The sequence below is a fragment of the Lycium barbarum genome, chromosome 10 (assembly GCF_019175385.1).
Source record: "Lycium barbarum isolate Lr01 chromosome 10, ASM1917538v2, whole genome shotgun sequence".
In the NCBI taxonomy this organism is placed as follows: Eukaryota; Viridiplantae; Streptophyta; class Magnoliopsida; order Solanales; family Solanaceae; genus Lycium; species Lycium barbarum.
This window is the reverse complement of record NC_083346.1, coordinates 78,820,692-78,841,276: the sequence shown is the minus strand read 5'-3', so window position 1 is coordinate 78,841,276 and position 20,585 is coordinate 78,820,692. Positions and strand designations below refer to the sequence as shown.

The 20,585-nt window shown below is 37.0% G+C and overlaps 2 protein-coding genes across 7 annotated transcripts; one reads left to right on the top strand and one right to left on the bottom strand.

Annotated features, from left to right (window-relative positions):
- The first annotated feature begins 2,234 nt into the window (after positions 1-2,234).
- Positions 2,235-10,370, top strand: LOC132613741 (proteasome subunit beta type-7-A). The gene is made up of 9 exons (XM_060327947.1): positions 2,235-2,395; positions 2,481-2,632; positions 8,811-8,952; positions 9,052-9,148; positions 9,245-9,314; positions 9,407-9,511; positions 9,606-9,704; positions 9,805-9,889; positions 10,001-10,370. Exons 2-9 carry the CDS (start codon positions 2,486-2,488, stop codon positions 10,075-10,077), a joined length of 822 nt encoding a protein of 273 aa, XP_060183930.1. The 5' UTR covers positions 2,235-2,395; positions 2,481-2,485; the 3' UTR covers positions 10,078-10,370.
- Positions 10,371-10,882: 512 nt separating this feature from the next.
- On the bottom strand, positions 10,883-20,249 carry LOC132613739 (pentatricopeptide repeat-containing protein At1g13040, mitochondrial-like). 6 transcript variants are annotated; one of them, XM_060327946.1, is made up of 5 exons: positions 18,299-20,249; positions 17,930-17,990; positions 17,712-17,770; positions 14,717-14,826; positions 10,883-11,721 (listed from the first exon to the last, which is right to left on the bottom strand). In XM_060327946.1, the coding sequence occupies exon 1, from the start codon at positions 19,844-19,846 to the stop codon at positions 18,311-18,313; it is 1,536 nt and encodes a 511-aa protein (XP_060183929.1). In that variant the 5' UTR covers positions 19,847-20,249; the 3' UTR covers positions 10,883-11,721; positions 14,717-14,826; positions 17,712-17,770; positions 17,930-17,990; positions 18,299-18,310. The 6 variants fall into 6 exon arrangements, with proteins under 6 accessions (XP_060183929.1, XP_060183928.1, XP_060183927.1 ...); XM_060327945.1 differs by lacking the exon at positions 17,712-17,770 and having other exon boundaries at positions 17,930-17,987; positions 18,291-20,249; XM_060327944.1 differs by lacking the exon at positions 17,712-17,770.
- Between the last annotated feature and the right edge of the window lie 336 nt (positions 20,250-20,585).

Genomic DNA, 20,585 nt, shown 5'->3' with positions numbered 1-20,585 from the left:
ATGATTGTGATTGTTCGTGAGTGACATGATGATGATCTTGAGTTCATAAATGGAAGATGTAATTCTGATAAATGGCATAACATATTGAAAGTGATCAAAATTCCCCCATAATGATTTTCACTGGTCATTTCGCTAAGTTTGGGGACTTGTTTTATCTCTGGATTTCAAAACTGCTTTATTTACATTGTGTTACTGCTTTATATTATACTCCTTCCATTTCAATTTTTGTGAACCTTTTCGGAGTACGAGGGTCAAACTTCATAACTTTGACCGTAAATTTTGATATAGATTTTTTAAGTTTGTAAAAATAAAATTTAAATATTTAGAAAATGCTATAAGTCATGATAATTTAAAATTCAAATAATTTAGGAAAAGGTAAGGAAAACGTGGTCAAACAACCACCTTGTAGACTCCCCAAATAGTAATAGGTTCACATAAATTGAAACAAAGGGAGTATTATTTTTTTCTTAACTATTGTCCCAGAGACACTCACTGAGTACCCAATACTTAGGCATACCATTGTTGTTTTTGATGATGTGTTAAGTAACGTTCAGGAGAAAGTTCATGATACGCGTGCGGACTAGGAGTGCTTGCTACTTCCAGACTTTTGGTGAGCCCACACCTTCGTTCTTGGGACACTACTAAGTTTTGACAACTTATTTATTATAGGCATCGGCTGGTTTCATTTCATAAATTGTGATCATGATCTTTACTTTGTTATTCATAACTTGTCTAATTAATTAATGATAGACTTCTAGAAAGGGACTTGGCGTTTAATGATTTATAAGGTGCTTTTGGTGTTGTTCAAAGCATCAGATGCCTGTTACGTCCTGGGTCGGGTTTGGGGCGTGACAAGAATTTCGTAGAAAATTATGCCAATTCGGGCAAAAGTTATGCCTTAAGGCCTATTTTCTGTATAGAAACTATGCCTCAAGGCATAACTTCTATATAAAAACTAGGGGTGTCAATGATTTTCAAAAAACCAACTTAACCGACCGAACCGTACCATACCAAATCGATTTTTAGGTTTCTTTTAATAAAATCACGAATTTTATATAACTTAAAACCGTACCGAATAATTAGGTAGGTTTTTAATGTTATAAAAATAAACCGAAAAAATACCTAACCATACTAAATTTATATGTGTAAATTATATCTTATAAAAAATACCGAACCGTACTAAATTTATATGTGTAAATTATATCTTATATAATAAATTTAAATATAATAAAATATTAAAATTTTGCCTTGGGATCGGGATGATGAAAATGATTACAAGCCGGGAACATAATTAACACCTCTAAAACCTATTATACTACTTCTATTGAAATTAAATTAGTTCTAGCATCTCAAGTAGTAACTAGCTAGTAAGCTACAAGGTATTCCAACGATCTTGGATAGAAAGTTACAAAGTATTAGATATCTTTTCACTCGTGTGATTTTAAATTTCTCTTATTGGATACTTAATCTTAGTAGACTCAGTTACTGAATCCCATCTTGATTGATTTTTGTCGCCTCGTGTGATCTAAATTATATTTGTTTGTCTTTGCTTAATATTGCTTTACGCTACCGTAAAATTGTGGGATCAATCTATATTCTTACCGTCTTTCATTTTTTCTTGATTCATCACCCTTTAAATGGTAAAAATGTCTAGAGAGTTTTTGCCAAAGTCCTATAGAAGTATGCATGATATCGTGTCTTAACTTTTACTAGTGACTATAACATGATATTCTTTTTTGAAAAAATACCGAAAATTTACCAAATCGTACCGATACCGAAGAGAAACCGAGATGATAGGACGATTTTGAAAAGTCTAATTTTGGTTCTACAAAATGAAATAGCCAAAAAATTGGTATGATATAAATTTTATAAAATAATCGTCCGAACCGTACCATTGACACCCCTTATTAGAAACTATGCCTTAAGGTATAACTTTACCCCGAATAGGCATAGTTTGCTATGAAATCTTGTCTTACGATTTTTTTTTTTTTTACTCTGTTGGGTTTCTAAAGAAGTTAGGCCTTAGGGCAGAACGTCTGCCCAATAGGCATAATTTGCTACGAAATTCTGTCTTGCGATTTTTTTTTTATACTCTATTGGGATTCAAACCCAGAATCTTAGTGGAAAAAAAATTAAAGACCAACAATTTGAGGGACAAAAATTAAAGACTGACCCAGAAATAGGTGACCCCGTGCAATATCGGGCCGAATAAAACTTGAAAATGAGCTCAAAACTTTTAGTTGCCCCACAAAAATCAGCGGGCCCAATTCATAGCTTCTTTTCTTATTCTCCAAGATCTCCACTATTCATATCGTCGTCCAGTTCCTTAATTTGAAATCATCATCAGCTTTGTAAATCACTACTGAAAACTTCAATCAGAGGGGTTTAACTTTCGGTAAAAACCATTAACTCTGTTTGCTTTTTGTAATCAAGATTTGCGTTTTCAGTCTCTGATTTATTTATTTATTTATTTTGAGCAGCAATAATGGCGTCAAAGGCAACAATAGATGTTCCTCAAAAGGGTGGATTTAGCTTTGATTTGTGTAGAAGGAATGATATGCTTGTGAATAAAGGACTTAAGTCTCCTTCTTTCCTCAAGACTGGTACTACCATTGTTGGCTTAATTTTTCAGGTAATACTCTTTTTTGCTTTATAATAAGTCTGTTTAGACTGTATAATTATATCAGTTTTTTTGTTTTTGTTTTGGGTGTTAACTTGTTATTATGTGGTAGCTCTAGTAATATCGAGTAACTAATGTTTTCACAGACAAGAATGTGGATACCATATAGCTAAACCCTTAGGGGTCGTTTGGTAGGAAGTATTACTTTTTAGAGAAAATAATACTGGTATTTGGCTTGAGCCTTGGGGTGCTCCCTTTCAAGGTCTCAAGTTCGAAACCCACTGGGTGCAAATAATTTCTGAGGGCCATCGGACTGGGGTAAAACCCTGAATTACCCGTGGTGCACTTGCGGGAAACTCCTTGCCGAGGGCCTGTGCACCCCCGGGATTAGTCGGGGCTCAAAGAGACCCGGACACCCGGTGCTTAATCAAAAAAATAATACTGGTATTAGCTTTGTTATTATTATTTAATCCCTCGTTTGGTAGTGTTTCAACCTGTGTTAGTTATACACCCTATTCCGTACCATTCTTGGCATTAACAATACTCTTGTTTGCTTCATAATAAATAATTATGCTTAGACTGTCTAATTATATCAGTTTTTTCCCTTTTTTATTTTCGGTCTCAACTGGTTATTATGCAATAGCTCTAGTAATGCCGAGTAACCAAACTTTCCACAATCAAGAATGTGGATGCCGTATAGCTAAACCTTTAGACTAAGGGTGTGTTTGGTATGAAGGAAAATGTTTTCCATGAAAACTGTTTTCCTACTAAATGTTTTATTGGCAAATAATTGGGTTTCTTGCTTATTTTATAGTGTTTGGTAAGTATCAAAAGAAGTATTATCTCAAGTGCATTTATATGTATTAGGTGTTTGGCCATAGAAACCAAATATTTTTCACTTTATTTGGAATTTATGAAGTTGGAGTTGAAGATGAAGTTGTGTTTGGTTATAGTTTTTGCAAAGAGTATTTGGTTGTTTGAATGTACTGAAATCGAAAAAAGTGAAAACAAGATTTTTGGTTCTATTTCGAAGTTTCATGGCCAAACGCTGATTTTCAAAGAAAATGAAAAAAAATCCGGAAAAAAGTGAATAGTTCTCATGGCCAAACAGGTTTGTAATCTAGCAAAACACTATAGGGGTGGTATGGGGTGGGGAGTGGGGGTGGGATAGTCAAGGGGTGGTGTTTGGGGGAGTTGGGTGGATGGTATGGAGGAGATAATGAACTTGGAATGTCACTTACGAAACTTATTTTCCCTACTTTAAATAGGGAAGCCATTTTCCTTATTTTAAAGAACTTGTTTTCCTAGATAAAATGTTTTCCAAAATATTTTGACCAACCAAACATGGGGAAATTGAAAAATATTTTCCTCCAGACCAAACACACCCTAAAAGGAGAATGTTGGTTGAATTGAAAAAGAGGTAAAGTGAATTGCTTCGAACTAAGAAAGCCATCAGTAAAATGTTTTAGGATAGTCAGAGAGTAAAGATTCTGAAGCTGCAACTTCCCTTGACACTTCTGTCGTGAATGTAATTTATTCCATTAAGTTCTATGCACTAAATTGTTAACGTTAAAACTCATGTGTAGTAATAAGAGTCTTTAGATCTCTTATTCTCTAATTAACCAACTCCCTTCATTTCTGCAAGATTTCAGTTAAAAAGAATGCATTAAGGTTAACCCAATTGACGGGCGGCGAGTCAATATATTCTATTCTACCCGCGAAAAAACAAATCCCCCAATGCAAGGTTCAAGAACATGTATTCTTGAATACAGAGCAATCTTTGATTCCCTCTATTCAAGTTCAACCTAGGGTTCAACGAAATAGTTCAAACTAGGGTGCATAGATAGGGTTCAGTTGTTGCCAGACAATTAAATGATCAAACACACAATTAAATCAATAGTGTAACTACAAAAACTTACAAATCACAACAGTCATGTCGACTTCTGCCACAAATCTAGATCAAGAGTCCCTAGCTACTCATAATCACAGTGACAACAATAATGAAAATGAATAAAAGATACCTTAAACTCAAGAACAATGGAGAATCGATGAAACTCCATGGTAATATCTCATTGTCCACGAGCCTTGCTCTTGTACAGTCCTTTTTGCTCCAAATGGCTGAATCATCCTCAAACGACGAGCCTTCAATATTTATATCTTATGCCCAAAACACTAGAAAAGACGGAATTGGCCCTATAAAAGTGCTCCCGATAGCAGGTGGTGCAATTGATTGTAAATTTCTCAGCCTTCACCCCACAAGACGCTATGTTGTGAACGCCTATTTTCTCAACACAGTGCACTAAACTGTTGCGATCTCGTTATTGCAATGAGTCATTTCCTTGTCTATTTTTTTTTTGATGATATGGGAACCCGCAGCCGCTACCCTTCGGGTGCGCACAGGATAAACCCAGCTCCTATGCAATAGCTCGCAAACCACACAGGAGAGATAACCCGCACTAGGCAAGCCCTGTGCGATGAACTCGATCCAGAAGGCAAATCCCCAGCTGTTGTAGGTAGGGGGTTTCGAACCTGAGACCTTCATTATGAAAGCCCCATGCTCAACCAACTGAGCCACCCTTGCGGGTATTTCCTTGTCTATTTTGATCTTACTCTTAGTAGGCGTTCGGCCATAGAAACCAAAAACTTTTTCACATTTTTTGGAATTTTGGAGTTGGAGTTGTGTTTGGCCATAGTTTTTGCAAATAGTATTTTTTTATTGAAATGTACTTGGTCTAGTTGTGAAAAACTTTGAATGGTACTAACTAAGAATGCTATTGGATGAGAAAATTTTGACTCCGGAAGACCTGGAAAGACGAAACTACTTTCGGCGGGTCCTTCTATTATCTCCTTCACGCTACCCAATCCAAACTAATGAGTGCCTGTAGCAGCATTGAGTGATCCCCCCTCTCCGACACCGATACCCTAGGGAAAAACAAGTTTTTCAAATTCCAAATACCACTTCAAGTTGTATTTGGAATTTTCATGGCCAAACACTAATTTTTGAAAAAAATGGAAAAAAGTGAATAATTCTTATGGCCAAACGGGTCCTTAGTTTCTTTGCCTTCAGTGTGAGCTCTTGAGCCTTGATGCACATGTTCTTGAAACTTCCTTGCCCTTAGTGTGAGCCCTTGAGCCTTGATGAGCATGTTTTTGAAACTTAATTTTTTTTTTTAAATTTCGAGAGGTTCGGGTGGTTGTTTATGACTTGGTGGGGTGTTCAGTTCGGTTCTCGAGGACCTCGGGAGCGTTTTTAGTTAACAAGATCGTTTCTCTCATATCAGTTGCGCCCAACACCGATTAGGCTTTTTCACGCTAAAACATCAACTCTAGGCATCCAAATGAGAAAATCACCCTTTTACCATTCTAAAACAAAATAGAGAATAAACTACACAAAACACACATAGCATTTTCGAGTCATCGATGAGATTCAGATAAGGACTTATTCTCAATGGTGCACTAACTGTAAGAACGGAATGGAGCTAATGGAGAGATCAGGGATTCGGATCCTAGTAGAAATAAAATAGAAAAAGGTAGGTGATCTCTTTCAATATATCTAAACCTTGGTGGGCAAAGTTATCTGGTACCAGTGTTATCAAAAGCGAAAAGCGCAAAAAATCTCTAAGGTCCGTTGGGGCTTTAAGCGCAAAGTGCAAATAAAGCGTGGGCTTTTTGAAAAAAGGGCGCAAGTGGAGAATATATACAAATATATATGTTTAGTCAAAGACTAATAATTATAAGCATGAATCATAAATATATGGACAAAGAAATTGAATTTTTTTTTTACGATAAAGTGAAATATCAATTGTTTAGTGTCGCTTCTTCTCATTGGCAAGAAAAAGTATGTCTTAAAGCCTTGATGACGACACTAAAGCGCACATTAAGCGAGGCGAAGCGCTCAACACGTTTTGAGCCTCGCTTCAGGGCTTAAGCACGCCTTTGATAACACTGTCTGGTACTTATACTGGTGGGCAAACTGGTTGAATAGTCTAGGTGCAGGCAAACTGGTCCAAACCTTTTTTAAAATAACTGCATGAATGAAAAAGTAAAAGCAGTGCTTTCATTGTCGTGCTATAGGCACAGGCCGTTAGCATTTTCCTACTATATTTTCATCTAGATGCTGTAATTTTATGCAGAATTTGTTTTATTTTAAGGGGGGAAAAAAAAGACATTTGGCTTGGGTCATCTGCATTGCAGTACAACATGGAGAGAGCATTGCAGGATTCCATCATTTAGTTGGGAAAGAGATCATTTCAGGCCAAAGGCAATTGAGTACTGTGGTTACCGCCTGTTTAACTAGTTGTTTGCTTTAATTTCTTTGGACAAGATTTGTATGGTTTTGCAAACTACATGAGAGAGTAACTTCATTGCTTTTGAAGTTTCTTAAGGTAAAAACCCTCATACGCATTTGATTGTATGTGCTGAAATAGATTACATAGGTTGTATATCTAGCCCGAATATTCTGCTACTGGTATTTAATGTTCGACTGTTGGTAGCTTATGTTAATAACTAAGTTGTTCGGACTCGGGTGCGGGTGTCCGATACGGGTGTGGATCTAGAGGTCGGATCCTTCATGATCTAAATTTTAAGATTCGGGAGTACAGATCCAGGTACGGACACTGGTGCTGGGATTCGGCTAATAGTAATTCAAATATCTAAAAATAGAGTTATAAAAGTATTGCCCAAAATATAGCGGACTATTTAGCCGGAAAATAATGCACGAATTTTTGAGAGCAAGTTTGAATCTGTAATTATTATTAAGTACATATGCATCTCCTTACTATTTTTTGGTGTAACATGGCTATTGCAAATGATATAGAGGTGTAACATGGCTATTGCAATAGCCCTAGCTTTTGTTTTGATTTCAGAAATCTCTGTCTGTCTCAAATCTCTGTATCAATTTTGGTCAAAGTACCCAAAATCGTTTGACCAAATCGGGTATGGATCCCACACCCGCACCCACGTCGTGTTGACACGGTTGTTGCACCGAAAGTGAAGATTCCGAGTAACTTAGGTTAATAGGATTTTTCTGTGAGGAATTTGTGCAGGCAAAACAACTTTATCTTACCATCGAAAACTTGTCTTTCTTTATTAGAGATCCTTTGACAAATTTGGATAAAAAAGGGAAAGAAAAGAGAAAAAAAAGAGTATTTTATTTTATGCAGTTATGTGTGCCAATCATTCTGAAGGATTAATGATGTTGCCTACTGCTGAAAGTATCGTCTTTCATTTGATACCTACGCCCTTGTTTTGAGGGACACGGAAGAGAAGAGATGAAGGTCTGGTTCTGCTATTCTTTTTTTCCAACTGGAATATTTTAAGTAGCTCGACAAAAAATAAGATGAAACTCGTTTTATCGATAAGATAAACATAGACCTCCTATATCCCCCTGCCAAGCATTGACTTTAGTTTAAATTTGCGGCAGAAGTAGCTCTGCTCCATACTTACTTCAAGGAAAGAAAGGATTGGGCTATCTGCTAATTCTGGAGCTTACCTTATCATCGAGGGGAGGGTGCTTTTACAGATTAAGAGGTGAGTAAAGAAGGGTGTGCGTTGACTTCTCAGCCGCAGGAACAAGAATCCTTCACAACTATCATGACTTTGCAATTACAACCACAACAAAGCCACCGCCCTCGGTGTTTAGTAAGAGAGGCAACAGCTATTAGCTTGAGGCTATCTTCCATAAATGAAATTAAGAACCACATACATAGCTAACTGCATTGCTGAATGGTATTTGTCAAAAAGTCTTTTCCATTCTTACATGTTTTGCTTTCTTTGCCGTTCTTACATGTTTTTCTTTCTTTTTCTCCTTTTTACGGCATCTTAGATATACCTGACCTTTTTTTGTCCAATCAAAAATGATTTTATCATTTCGGAATCCGCAATTCAATATAGATGGATATATACCCCATCCATATGTCTCTCTTCCTGTAATTTTGACATCTTCATTTTTTTTAGTTCAAGGGTGATGTAGCTTTAATGAATGTGCCTGTCTGATTGATTATCCATGTGATTTTGCATGAGGGATCAGCAAACTCAGGAAGCTACGTTTAATATACATCTTTAAATGTTTTGCGAGGAAAATGTGGCATTTAGGAGTATCCCGTCAAAATAATTATCCATGATTGCTGAATGCATGTTTTACCAGCAGACTTTGCAAGTGAACAGCTTAAGAATATCTTTTGTATTCCAGGATGGTGTCATTCTTGGAGCTGACACGCGAGCCACTGAAGGACCCGTTGTTGCTGATAAGAACTGTGAGAAGATTCATTATATGGCCCCTAACATATATTGCTGTGGAGCAGGGACAGCTGCTGATACTGAGGCAGTAACGGGTAATTTGGGTTTCATATGCATGTATTTCTGTTTTGCAATAATAACATCTCTTAATCTCTCTCTTTCTCATACCTTAAGTAGCAACTGCTATTTTGTAGACATGGTCAGTTCCCAACTGAAGCTTCATAGGTATCACACTGGTCGTGAATCCAGGGTTGTGACAGCTCTCACTCTTTTGAAGTCTCATCTTTTCAGGTGAGCATATATTTTAATGTTGCTTTGTGGTAGAATAACATCTTTACGTGCAATTAAATTGCTGACACAGAGGCTTAACTATGTGCTCTTAACCAGCTACCAGGGGCACGTCTCAGCTGCTTTGGTCCTTGGTGGGGTTGATGTCACAGGGCCACATCTGCATACTGTGAGTGGTCTTTTGTTCGATTCACCTTAGTATATTATTATTTTTTTCCATTGTAAAATTCCTCAATGTTGCTGGTTAATGTCTGTTCTCAGATTTATCCACATGGATCAACTGATACTCTGCCGTACGCTACAATGGGATCTGGTTCCCTTGCAGCTATGGCTATCTTTGAGTCACAATACCGGGAAGGGTTAAGTGTAAGTTCATTTTCTGCAGCTACATTTAGTCCACTGAATTTGGCCTCTATGTACGTTGTAAATTATCAAATGTTGAGATGGCATTTTGGTGCAGAAAGATGAAGGGATAAAGCTAGTAGCAGATGCCATATTGTCTGGGGTGTTCAATGATCTTGGTAGTGGAAGCAATGTTGATATCTGTGTGATAACGAAGGTCTAATCTCATTTAGCAATCAATGACAAAATTTTCATCTTATCATATGAATCCATGTTCTATTTTTGGTAGTATTTCGACTCATATGCTGATTTGTTAGGGTCACACGGAGTACTTAAGGAATCATATGTCGCCTAATCCCCGAACCTATCCACAGAAGGGTTACTCATTCCCTAAAAAGACTGGTTAGTATTCTTATACTTGTCAACGTCCAATATAAATGAGAAATACCTTGTTAAAATATACAAGTTAGTTTCTGTAAAATGCTAATGTGGTTAGTTGAATTGTGCTTACAGAAGTTCTTCTTACAAAGATTATACCATTGAGAGAGATGGTACAAGTGATTGAAGGCGGAGATGCTATGGAAGAATAAGTATATTGCAATGATGAGTTCCATTGTCATTTCTTTGAAGGGGTGTTGCACTGTCAAACATTTTCCAGAGTATCAGGTGTTTGTAATTTTCTAAATGACCTGCTTCATCAACGTTATCAGATATAGCTTCCAAACAGTGCTGGAGAATGAAATATTGGCTTGTAGTTTGTTTTTGCTTCAATACTTGGCCACTTTTAGATCCTGAAATGATTGTTGGAGACTATTCTTCATTAGTAAACAAAAGGAAGCCAAGACCTGAGTTTACAAATAGATGGTTCCAACTTCGGCAAAAAGCGTTTACTAATTTTGTCTCCTTTTGCTAAATTATAACAATATAAACTCTGTGCCAAATCAAACATCACTAAATAGCTGTACTGTTTGTGCCCCCTTAACATTCTTGTTTTTACACATATATTACTCTTTACACATTTGGTTTAGATAAAAAAAATTGAAATATTTTTGGTACCCCCAAAGAAATCTTGTTTGCTTCATAAAGCAAAACCTTTTTCTTGAAAAATACTCTTAAAAAATCCAACTCAGACCATGGGAAACCATTTCTCTTGGTTAATCGAAACGCAAATTACACCTACGCCTATGTTAAAAAACTTTAGCAACAACTAAACAAAAATATAAGGAACGCTAAACTTGTCTACTTTGATAGTAATAGTCTTGAGTGTCTTGGACTTATGCCGTTAGATTTGCTCTAAGCATGTTAACTAATCCTTTGACTCATAACTGCAAAGCATTGATGCTGAACACTGAACTTCAATTGCAAGAAGAAAAAGACCAACAACAGGAACACAGATTAGTTCTCGGACAACATAAAAAATATAAATAATACTCTTTTCATGTCTCTCCACATTGCATGAGAGGAATCTGATTATCAGCAAACGTCAAAGCTCAGTTACATGTATGGTAGAATAAATGAGAGCCACACAGTTTTACATCCTGGTTGAAGAAGCAGCATTCTGATGTCCATGAATTCAATTTCCGAGAAACCATAATCCACAAGACTGATACCAATTATCACTGTCTGTGCCTGCAATTTTCTCCAGAACTCATATAGGATGGTGAAAGCGGTATTCAAAGATCAGGAACTACATTGTCATCAAACTTGCTTCTGTGCAGATCCATGTCCACGCACATATGCTGGATTTAATCAAGAAGAACACTGTTGCTCCCATTCATCCTCATTTCATCTTTGTCAATTTGTAGGGAATTGCAACACAAAAGTCCTCAAGTCTCTTCATCATTTACTATTCTTCATTTCGGAATAATATGAAAAACAGAAGTATAGTAATTCTCTTAAACCAGTTTTCTACCATCTAATCAGTCGTGCCTGAATCCGCATAATGAACATACAATAAAGGGCTTGCTTTGCTTTCAAAGTTTTCCCTGTTTCCCGTCTTTTTTTGTATCTCACCCTGGAGGGGCAGAGAGGTTGCTGCTTTGGTAGGAATACTGGAATTTGAAAAACATTTTCCACTTATCCAACCAGTCATTCAAGAAGAAATAGTAAAGAAACTTCCACCTGGACTGCAAACCATTATGCAGCAGGAATCCTCTTTTATCCTTTACCGTCAACATTCTAACAAACAATAGCAAATGCCACGACCTTGGTTGACGGAGTTCAGAAACACTCACCTGAGAAGTGAAGTACAACGAAAAAGAAAAACCAGTCAATGTTTAGATCTGTAGGGTGTGTAAAAGAGAGAGAAACATAGAGCCCACCCCTACTTTTCCGCCCCCGGATAGAGAGAGAAAGAGTGTGTGTGTTTAGTGTTACATACTGATACATGGAGAATTGGCTGCCTCTTCTATAATTTATTAACCCTCCCAGTTAATATAAAGATTTGAATTTTGTGTTCTCTGAAACCTTTTCATTTTTTTTATCAAGAAAACCTTTTTTCATTTTTTTTTACCACATAGCTTCCTCCATTGCACTTATCAGCTGCCCTCCTCTGTTGCCCCATCTCCAAAGTGTAAAACAAACATTCTTAAACAAGAATCATATAGTTTAGCTACTATTTCTTAATCTATCATAATCATAGAAATAAGAAATTGGAAAAACAAATATCCTCCTTGGCATGAGTGAATTTATCAACTCTTGATTTTACTACTACATACTCGGAAAGCTTAGCTTCTAATTTATAATATTTTCAAAGAATTGTTTTGATGTGATTGACCCAAGCATAAATAAAAACGAGCGGTGAAAAGCTTGAGGTTATAATATGATAGGGACAGCCATGCATGCCTACTCTTCTAGCAATGACGTTGTAGTTGAGTCAACAACGAAAGGTGAATGAGTATTCATTTAGGCAGAGAAGTGCATACAAACTTTTTGGGGGTAATGTAAGAGGACAACGGCAAGGAATGGAATTGACACAAAGTGCAGGTGATAGGTGGACTGGTTAATATTTCCATCATTATCTCCTATAAAAAACTTATATTGGAAATTTCCTAAGCATGTAATAAGTAGTTGAGAACTTTTTTTAATCCTGAATATGTAGTTAAGTGCTTGGGTTTTATGTGAAGAGTATAGAAAAATGCAGTGCGAAAATCAGTTCCCCAGAGTATAAAATGGAGTGCAAATATCAGTTCCCAGTAATGTTTAAACAAGGCCATTTATGGTGGATTATTTTTCTATGGTAATGGAATTTGCATTGTTCAACACAATTTTTTGGTAAATGGACTTGATGACTGAAGCTGTACGGTGGAAGCTAAATTTTATCCCTGGAGGGAACTCTTCTAACTCTATGTGTTGCTCCATTTGTTTGGTATCATGATATTTGCTATCTTATTTCTCTTGCATTTCTGCATTGACTACACTTCCTTTTTTTTTTTTTTTTTTTTTTTTGGATAAGTAAAGATTTTATTAAGAAAGTACTAAGTTGGTACAGGAAAAAAAAGTACAGGACCTAGCAGCAAACTCTTTAATCGATATTACATATTATCCCCCAGCAAGTGTAAAAAGTCCAAATACTTCTCCATCCTATCTATAGTACTGCTATTACCCCAAAAGTACAGATTTTTAATGCATTTGTTTTGCACTCTAGAAATCTGTAACTTCTTCCCATCAAAGCATGCCTTGTTTCTTTCCAGCCTTAGTTCTTCATATTGGTTTTAAGCTCTTTTTAACCTCCTGAGATTGCCACACTTCCAACAGGCTAGTAATTTTCTCTGGTAACACCAAAGATATGCCCATTATGCTAAAGAAAAGTTCCCAACATTGCCATAAAAATCTGCAATGCAAGAAAAGATGTTCAACTGTTTCCTCCTCCGAATTGCAGAAATAGCATCTACTACACAAGGAAAAACCTCTCCTTTGTAACTTGTACTGTTTTTGGCAAGCATCCCTAGTAGCTGCTAACCAACCAAAAAAAGCTGCTTTTGTAGGTGCTTTGGTTTTCCACATCATCTTCCATGGCCAGTTAGGAATTCCTTGACTAAACTGTTGCAACAACATTTTGTAGCAGTTATTGATTATTGCTGTTGACCCAAACTAGTCTGTCTGCTCTGTCTTGTTCTATTGAGCATGAGTTCCATAGTTGAAGTAGCTGGCAAAAACTGTCTATTTCCCAATCACTACGCTTCCTTTGAGAGGGTCTATCGGAACCAGCCTCTCCGCCCCATAAAGGTAGAGGTAAGGTCTGCGTACATCCTACCCTCCCCAGACCCCACCTGTGGGATTACACTGGGTATGTTGAGGGAAATCTTCTAACTATGTTGGCTTTTACTCTGTACTTCTCTGGATTTGAATCTTTTATGCTTCTTTCGTTTTTGAGGAAGCAATCAAAACTTACAAGAGTTATCTAATTGGCATTTCTTTTGTTATATCAAATTTTATCTCTTCCACTGTTTTTTTCTTAGATGTAGTGGTTAGAAATCCTCCCTTGACTAATAATCTACCACAGTTTCACGTTAGAGAGCATCCTGGGATTTTTCAATTTAACTGGCAAGCTGCCAATTTTTCCAGAAATTTTGGAGAAGGAAGTGCGGGGAAGAGGGTCAAAATGGGGGACCCTCATAACTAAATAAAGAAAAGAACCGGAAAAAAAGTTGATACGAAAATATGTTCCCTACTTAATTTTGGCTGTTCACACTTCTCCTGTCTGTGAAGTTCACATAATGTGCCACATTGGGAAAAGGTGACAAATGGGAACAATCTCGATGTGGTTTTGGTGCTCAATAGGAACATGAAATAGCCGACCCCAACTTGCTTGGGATCGAGGCATAGTAGTTGTTTTTGAGTAGTGAAGTAAGCTACTAGGTCGGTCAGCGTAATTCCTTGCTAAGAATTGTTGTCTAGTCTAGCATTTTCCATAAAGTAAGTTCAATAGCTCATTCCTCCATTTAATGGGATTCACCATTTCAAGTAAATAAAAGGGACCCACATTGATTCTCTCTCTTCATTCCTTCATGAATTTGAGTTACTGAAGTCCAAAGAAAAAGGAGGAAGGAATGGGTGAAATTCACCCTAATTTTCCTTCTCCTTTTGAACTTAGAAACTATCTTTTGTCAGGTGATAATAGGACAGGTTTAAACAATTATCCTACCCAAAACATTCCTGTAACGTAGCTATATTTTCTCAGCACTGACAAGTTAAAAACTGAACAAATAATCTGTATAACAGGCTTACTTTCTCCACAAGTTTTTGAATAGCCTCTTCTGTTAGCATGGTGAAAATCATCCATTGCATATACTTCACTTTTCTCCAAGAAGCTTGGCCAGAGTGTTTACCATTGTGACCTGTATATGAATATTCAACCTCCTTCAACAAAAATTGGTGGCCAATTACCTTGAGGACAGAAATAAGCCAAAAGAGGGACATTCACACCATTGAAAGTCACATAAAGAAAAAAAGAAGTGACCCAATAAGGATTTAACAAAGATGGTCATACTTTGGGTTCGCGGATATCACAACCAAAAATGTATCAGAGCGCATCTTAAGTAGAATGTTGACAAACATATGAAAATTGACAGCTTTAGAAGTTCAAATGACTAACAAATATAGCAAGCTGACAACCATCATATTTTAAGACATTTTCACCATCATTGCAGAACCAAATAGCAGAAAAAAGGGTGTAATCCGTACTAAAATCACGCTCAATCTCACATGATCCCTGTATCATTCGCAAAATACGTACTTGATTGGGAAATATGGGTTATCAACCTATGGAAAGGCCTGTACAAGCAACACATGTTTTTGACTTGAGAGGTGCTATAGACATCCATTTAATTTCCTAAATTTAATGCATCAGCAATAGATTTGTGCGTCACTATCTTAATTAAACAATCAAGTGAACATGATTATGCTAAAGGTTGTAATTGGCAAGATTATTGTTGAAGACATTTAAGTAAATAAAAGTGAGCTCTCTCTACAATCAATTGATCCATGCTAATGATGTTTCTTCATTTTGTTTATACATTTTAACAACTAGATATACACAAAATAATCAATAAAATCCTGACACTAGGCAGCAAGTAAATTCAGCACACACTGTGATATCAGAGAAGATTAAGTTATTTTGAGTCAGCTAATAAGGAAACAACTCTATGGGATGCAGTTTTGGAGAAATGTGAAAAGAAGTTGTCCAGATGGAAATCTCAGTATTTGTCTCTGGGAGGCAGGCTTACTTTGATTAATGCAGTGCTTGATTCTCTACCAACTTACATGTTATCTCTATTCCCTATCCCTTCTGGAGTGGTTCAACGATTGGATAAGATTTAGAAGATCCTTTTTCTGGCAAGGGAACAGTGACAAAAGAAATTTCCACTTAGTAAAGTGGAAAGAACTGATTATTAGCAAAAAACAGGGTGGTCTTGGTATTAAAAATCTGAAGAATCATAGTAAGACATTAAAATTGAAGTGGCTATGGAGGTATTCTAAGGAGCCTCAATCTCTTTGGGTAAATGTTATCAAGATAAAGTATGGGGAACCGGATTGCTGGGTCACCAAGGAGGCAAATAATCCATATGGTGTGACCTTATGGAGGTCCATCAGAGCCTGGTGGCCTTTCTTAAAGAGAGACACAGTCATTAAAGTTCAGAATGGTAACAAAACACTCTTTTGGAAAGACAAGTGGTTGGGCAGTAGGAGCTTGCAGGACTCCTTTCCAGATCTGTTTATTTTGGCTCAACATCAGAATAAGACAGTGGCTGAGATGTGGTCACCTCAAGGTTGGGAGCTGATTTTCAGGAGAATGATGAACGACTGGGAAATTCCCAGGTTGACTGAACTTTTTAGCCTTTTGGAAACTTTTGAAGGGGTGAAAGATGGAGAGGACTCTTTGTGGTGGACTGGACATACCAAAGGGCAGTATATGGTGAAATCTGGGTACAAGGTTATGAACACAATAGCGCCACAGACCTTTATTTGGCCTTGGAAACACATCTGGAAAGTAAAGATACCACACAAGGTTGCTTGCTTTACTTGGTTGCTAGCTAAGGAGGCTGTGCTGACACATGAGAACCTGATGAAGAGAGGCATCACCATAGACTCAAACTGCTACTTATGTGGGACTGAAGCTGAGACTGTAGGACACTTACTTCTACATTGCAAGGTCACAAGCCAGTTATGGAAGATTTTTCTCAATCTCAGGGGCATCTCTTGGACAATGCCTAGCAAGATTGTTGAGACTCTTTTTAGCTGGGAGGAGGCTGGGATTGGGGCAAAGAGTAGAAGAAATTGGAGGATCATCCCAGCATGTATATGGTGGACAATCTGGAAAGAAAGGAATGCCAGATGTTTTGAGAATAGAAGTAGTACAATTCAGATGATCAAGCTCTCCTGTGTTAGGCTACTTTGTTTTTGGTGTACAAATGCATACCCTGAAGATACAGAGACAATCCTAGATGTTCTTGATTCATTTTAGGATTGCAGCTATGCTTCAGTGACTCTTGTTTAATTTTTTTTTTCCTTCTTTTTTCTTTTTCTCTTGTAAAGGGGTTTTCAGTACTTCCCCAGTACTGGTCTTTAATACAAAATGTTACCTGTTTCAAAAAAATAAAATAAGGAAACAACTCTAAGTGCCTTCAGTAATCAATTTTTCTCTGCAGCAGAGGCTCTGACTATGATCTGGAGTTATACTAAACTTCAATTGTCTTTTGATACATACTACCTCCATTATTCTACTGTCAGATTTGGAACTCATAAGATCGTTACCTTGTGATTTTGACATATTTTTTCATAAGCGTCAGTTCTTTGCAATTCCTCCAGATGCACAAAACTTGTGATTCAAAATATTAACAAATTGTTCTTTCCTTTCATGGTTTTCTTAGTATATTGATAAATTATTCTTTACTTTCATTCTGAGCTGTGAGGGCAAAAGTGCAAGGTCTGCGTCCACGACATTTTTAACAGAGTGAAACTCCACATTCCACTTTTAGTTCCTTCTTGTTGCACAACAAGTACAAAAGATTCTCAATATTCGAAGTCTCCAATCAAACAGAATGTGTGTGTGTGAGCGAGAGAGAGAGAGAGAGAGAGGGAGCGAGGGAGGGAGAACAAAATGAGAAAGAAAAATGATATGCTCTTTCTTTTGTCTTATGATTTTAATCATCAACAAGAACAACAAACGCAGTATGATCCCACAAGTGGGGTCTGGGGAGGGTAGGATGTACGCAGACCTTACCCCTACCGCTGTGGGTTAGGGAGGCTGTTTCCGGTAGACCCTCGGCTCAGAAAAGGTACCTGGCACAGTAATGTTAGAAAAAAGAAAGCAAAATATCAAGATACAAACTACTAGTGGAAATAGATGGTGTCTTGTGATTTTAATCATTAATTTAAATATCCATATCAGTGATAAGTGTTGCCAGTCAATGAAAAGTTTCCAGAAAAGAAGCAGAAAACCTTGTTGGCTTTGGCATTTTCTTGAGCAGAACAGATCTACAACAATGAGTTCCGAGAGCTGCAGAACCCATAGAAATTTGCCCATGAGAAGGATTCAAAGCAAGTCAAGCTGAAAATCCAACTTCCAATTAAACCATCTTTATATAAAAAATATTTTAAAAGGCAATCATAAGTAATATTCAACTATTCAATTTAAAATTTTAGATGATGCAGAAATATATAGAACAGTCTTTATCTGACAAATAAGCAATTGCCCAGTATGCAAATAAATATCAGAAACATATAAAAGATGTTACCACATAGGTGTTCCATCAGAAACATGCAAAAAGATAAAACCAAATGGGTGTTCAGAGATAGGAACCATTCCTGATACTGTTCAACCTATGAGTTGATTGCATTAATAAGAGTCTGAGATAAATCTCTGTCAAGCGTAAAACCCTTTTCCATCATCTGATCCCAAATTGCACAAGCAACTGAGAGGTTCTTCTCCTGTATAAGACCTCCAATAATCAATTTGAAGGTCATTTCATCAGGATTCAAACCTCTAGCTTGCATATCTTCATAAAGACTCAGCGCTTCAGTTACTCTAGAAGCCTTGCAAAATCCATTGATTAGTGCATTATACGAGATAACATCAGGAGCAACACCCTGTTCCACCATATCATGGAAAATGCTCTGAGCCATCCCTATTTTACCTGTCTTGCACAGGTGATCTATAATAGAAGTGTACAGTACACGATCAGGAAAAAGGCCCTTGCTTATCATCTGATCAAAAAGTGCCTTGGCTACACTAGAATTGCCTTCTTTTAAAGAAGCTTCTATAAGATTTGTAAAAGTTACAACATCAGGAACAATTCCTTTTTGCTCCATCTCCTCGAAGAGATTGTAAGCCTTCTTACTGTGGTCTTTCTTGCAGAGTGTTCTAATAATAGTATTGTAAGATACAACATCTACCAAACCTTTCATCACCATCTTGTCGATCATTAGCTTATAAGCCTTATCTAATCTATTCGCTTTGCATAAACCTCTAAGAAGCTGGTTATAGCTATAACCATCAGGTTCCAACCCATTTCTTTCCATCTTCTCTATCAACTTTTCTGCTTCTTCCAACATAAGCTCGTTGCAACAATAATTCAAGAACACATTATAAGTAACCAAATCCGGTTCACACCCGTTTCTCCTCATAAACGTCTTGATCGCTTGCGCTTTATCAATCCTACCAGCTCGACAAAACCCATTTATCAACGCATTATATATTTCCGTATTGAACTTAACTTGACCCCTTAAAATACCCAACGTCAACTCATACGCCAAATCAACCTTACCACTCCCACAAAGCCCGAAAACAAGAACTCTACACGCCTTATTATCCGGAATTAAACCTTTCCTAATCATCGTATGCCACATTTCAACAGCATTATTGAAACGTCCAATCCTACACAACCCACTAATAACAATCGTATAACTCACAACATCGGGTTCTCGTCCTTTCTCTCCCATTACTCTAAGCAACTCCAATGCAACATCCACCAAATTTTCACTACACAAGAGATTTAAATACATATTGTACGCCCAAAAATCAGGTACTACTCCAATTCTATCCATATCATTTAACAACCTATGAATAAGCTCAAAGTTCTTAACTTTACACAAACCACAAATGAATCTTGAATATGTCAATGAATTTAAAGAAAACCCAACTGGTTTCATTTCATTGTAATAACGTTCAGCTAAATCGAAATGCGAGTTACGAATCAACACACCAATAATTCTGTTGTAATCAATGCTGAAAACTCTACAATCTGATTGAGTCATTTTGTCGAACACTTGGAGTGCTTCGTTAACTAAGCCGGTTTTGACGTAATTTGAAATGCGAGCACGGTATATGAGTCGATGCTTACCAAGAGTTTTATACATATCAATTTAAGGCTTCCTCAGAAGCGATGAAAGCATAGCATCGCTTCTTCTCAGCCCAACTCAATACACCAATATATAAAGGTTGAAATTGATGTTGTCACATGACTATAGTACGAATAATGATTAATGAAGTTAAAGTGAAGTATTGTTATGATTTTTGTGCTCCAGAGAAGGGGTTTGGGGGAGGAGACAGTGGTTTCGGCGAGGAAGAAAGGGGCCCAAATGCCGGAGGCGAGTTCTAAACTTTAATAATGGGCTTTGATGCGGGTTTTAAAGGCATAAATGCATTCGCTGGCCACTTTTCGTCCTTTTTAACTTGAAGATATACTAGCTACTACTATTTTCGTAGTGTGCCAAATTCACGGTTGAAGCTTCATGGAAATGCAACTACTACTTCTTATCTCCCTATAATTGAAAAGTAGTCATTGTCATAGAGTTTTAATTCCACAAGTGATTTTCTATTATATTGTCGTACCCCGAAATAAAGGGGTTAGTCTTCATCATGTTGGGGTATCCCGATCTAAATGCCACGGAAATTTCGAGAAGCCTTTTTCTTAAAAGACTTTCCGTGAGCGCTGAGAAAGCGGAGAGAATGCTGGTCCAACTGTCGATATGGGTATGCTAATATATAGAGGATCTTCCAGTCCTAGAATAAGAAAATAGCTTGTTTGTCGTAAACACTCGAAGATGCTCATTTGGGGATTCGATGATAAAGATCAGACAATGATCTCACTTTCCT

Excerpts from the sequence above, each read along its gene's own strand:
- LOC132613741 (XM_060327947.1), top strand. The coding sequence starts at position 2,486 with ATGGCGTCAAAGGCAACAATAGATGTTCCTCAAAAGGGTGGATTTAGC. Across the intron at positions 9,149-9,244 it reads TTGAAGTCTCATCTTTTCAG|CTACCAGGGGCACGTCTCAG; the intron begins GTGAGCATATAT and ends GCTCTTAACCAG. Across the intron at positions 9,315-9,406 it reads CAGGGCCACATCTGCATACT|ATTTATCCACATGGATCAAC; the intron begins GTGAGTGGTCTT and ends GTCTGTTCTCAG.
- LOC132613739 (XM_060327945.1), bottom strand. The coding sequence starts at position 19,846 with ATGTATAAAACTCTTGGTAAGCATCGACTCATATACCGTGCTCGCATT.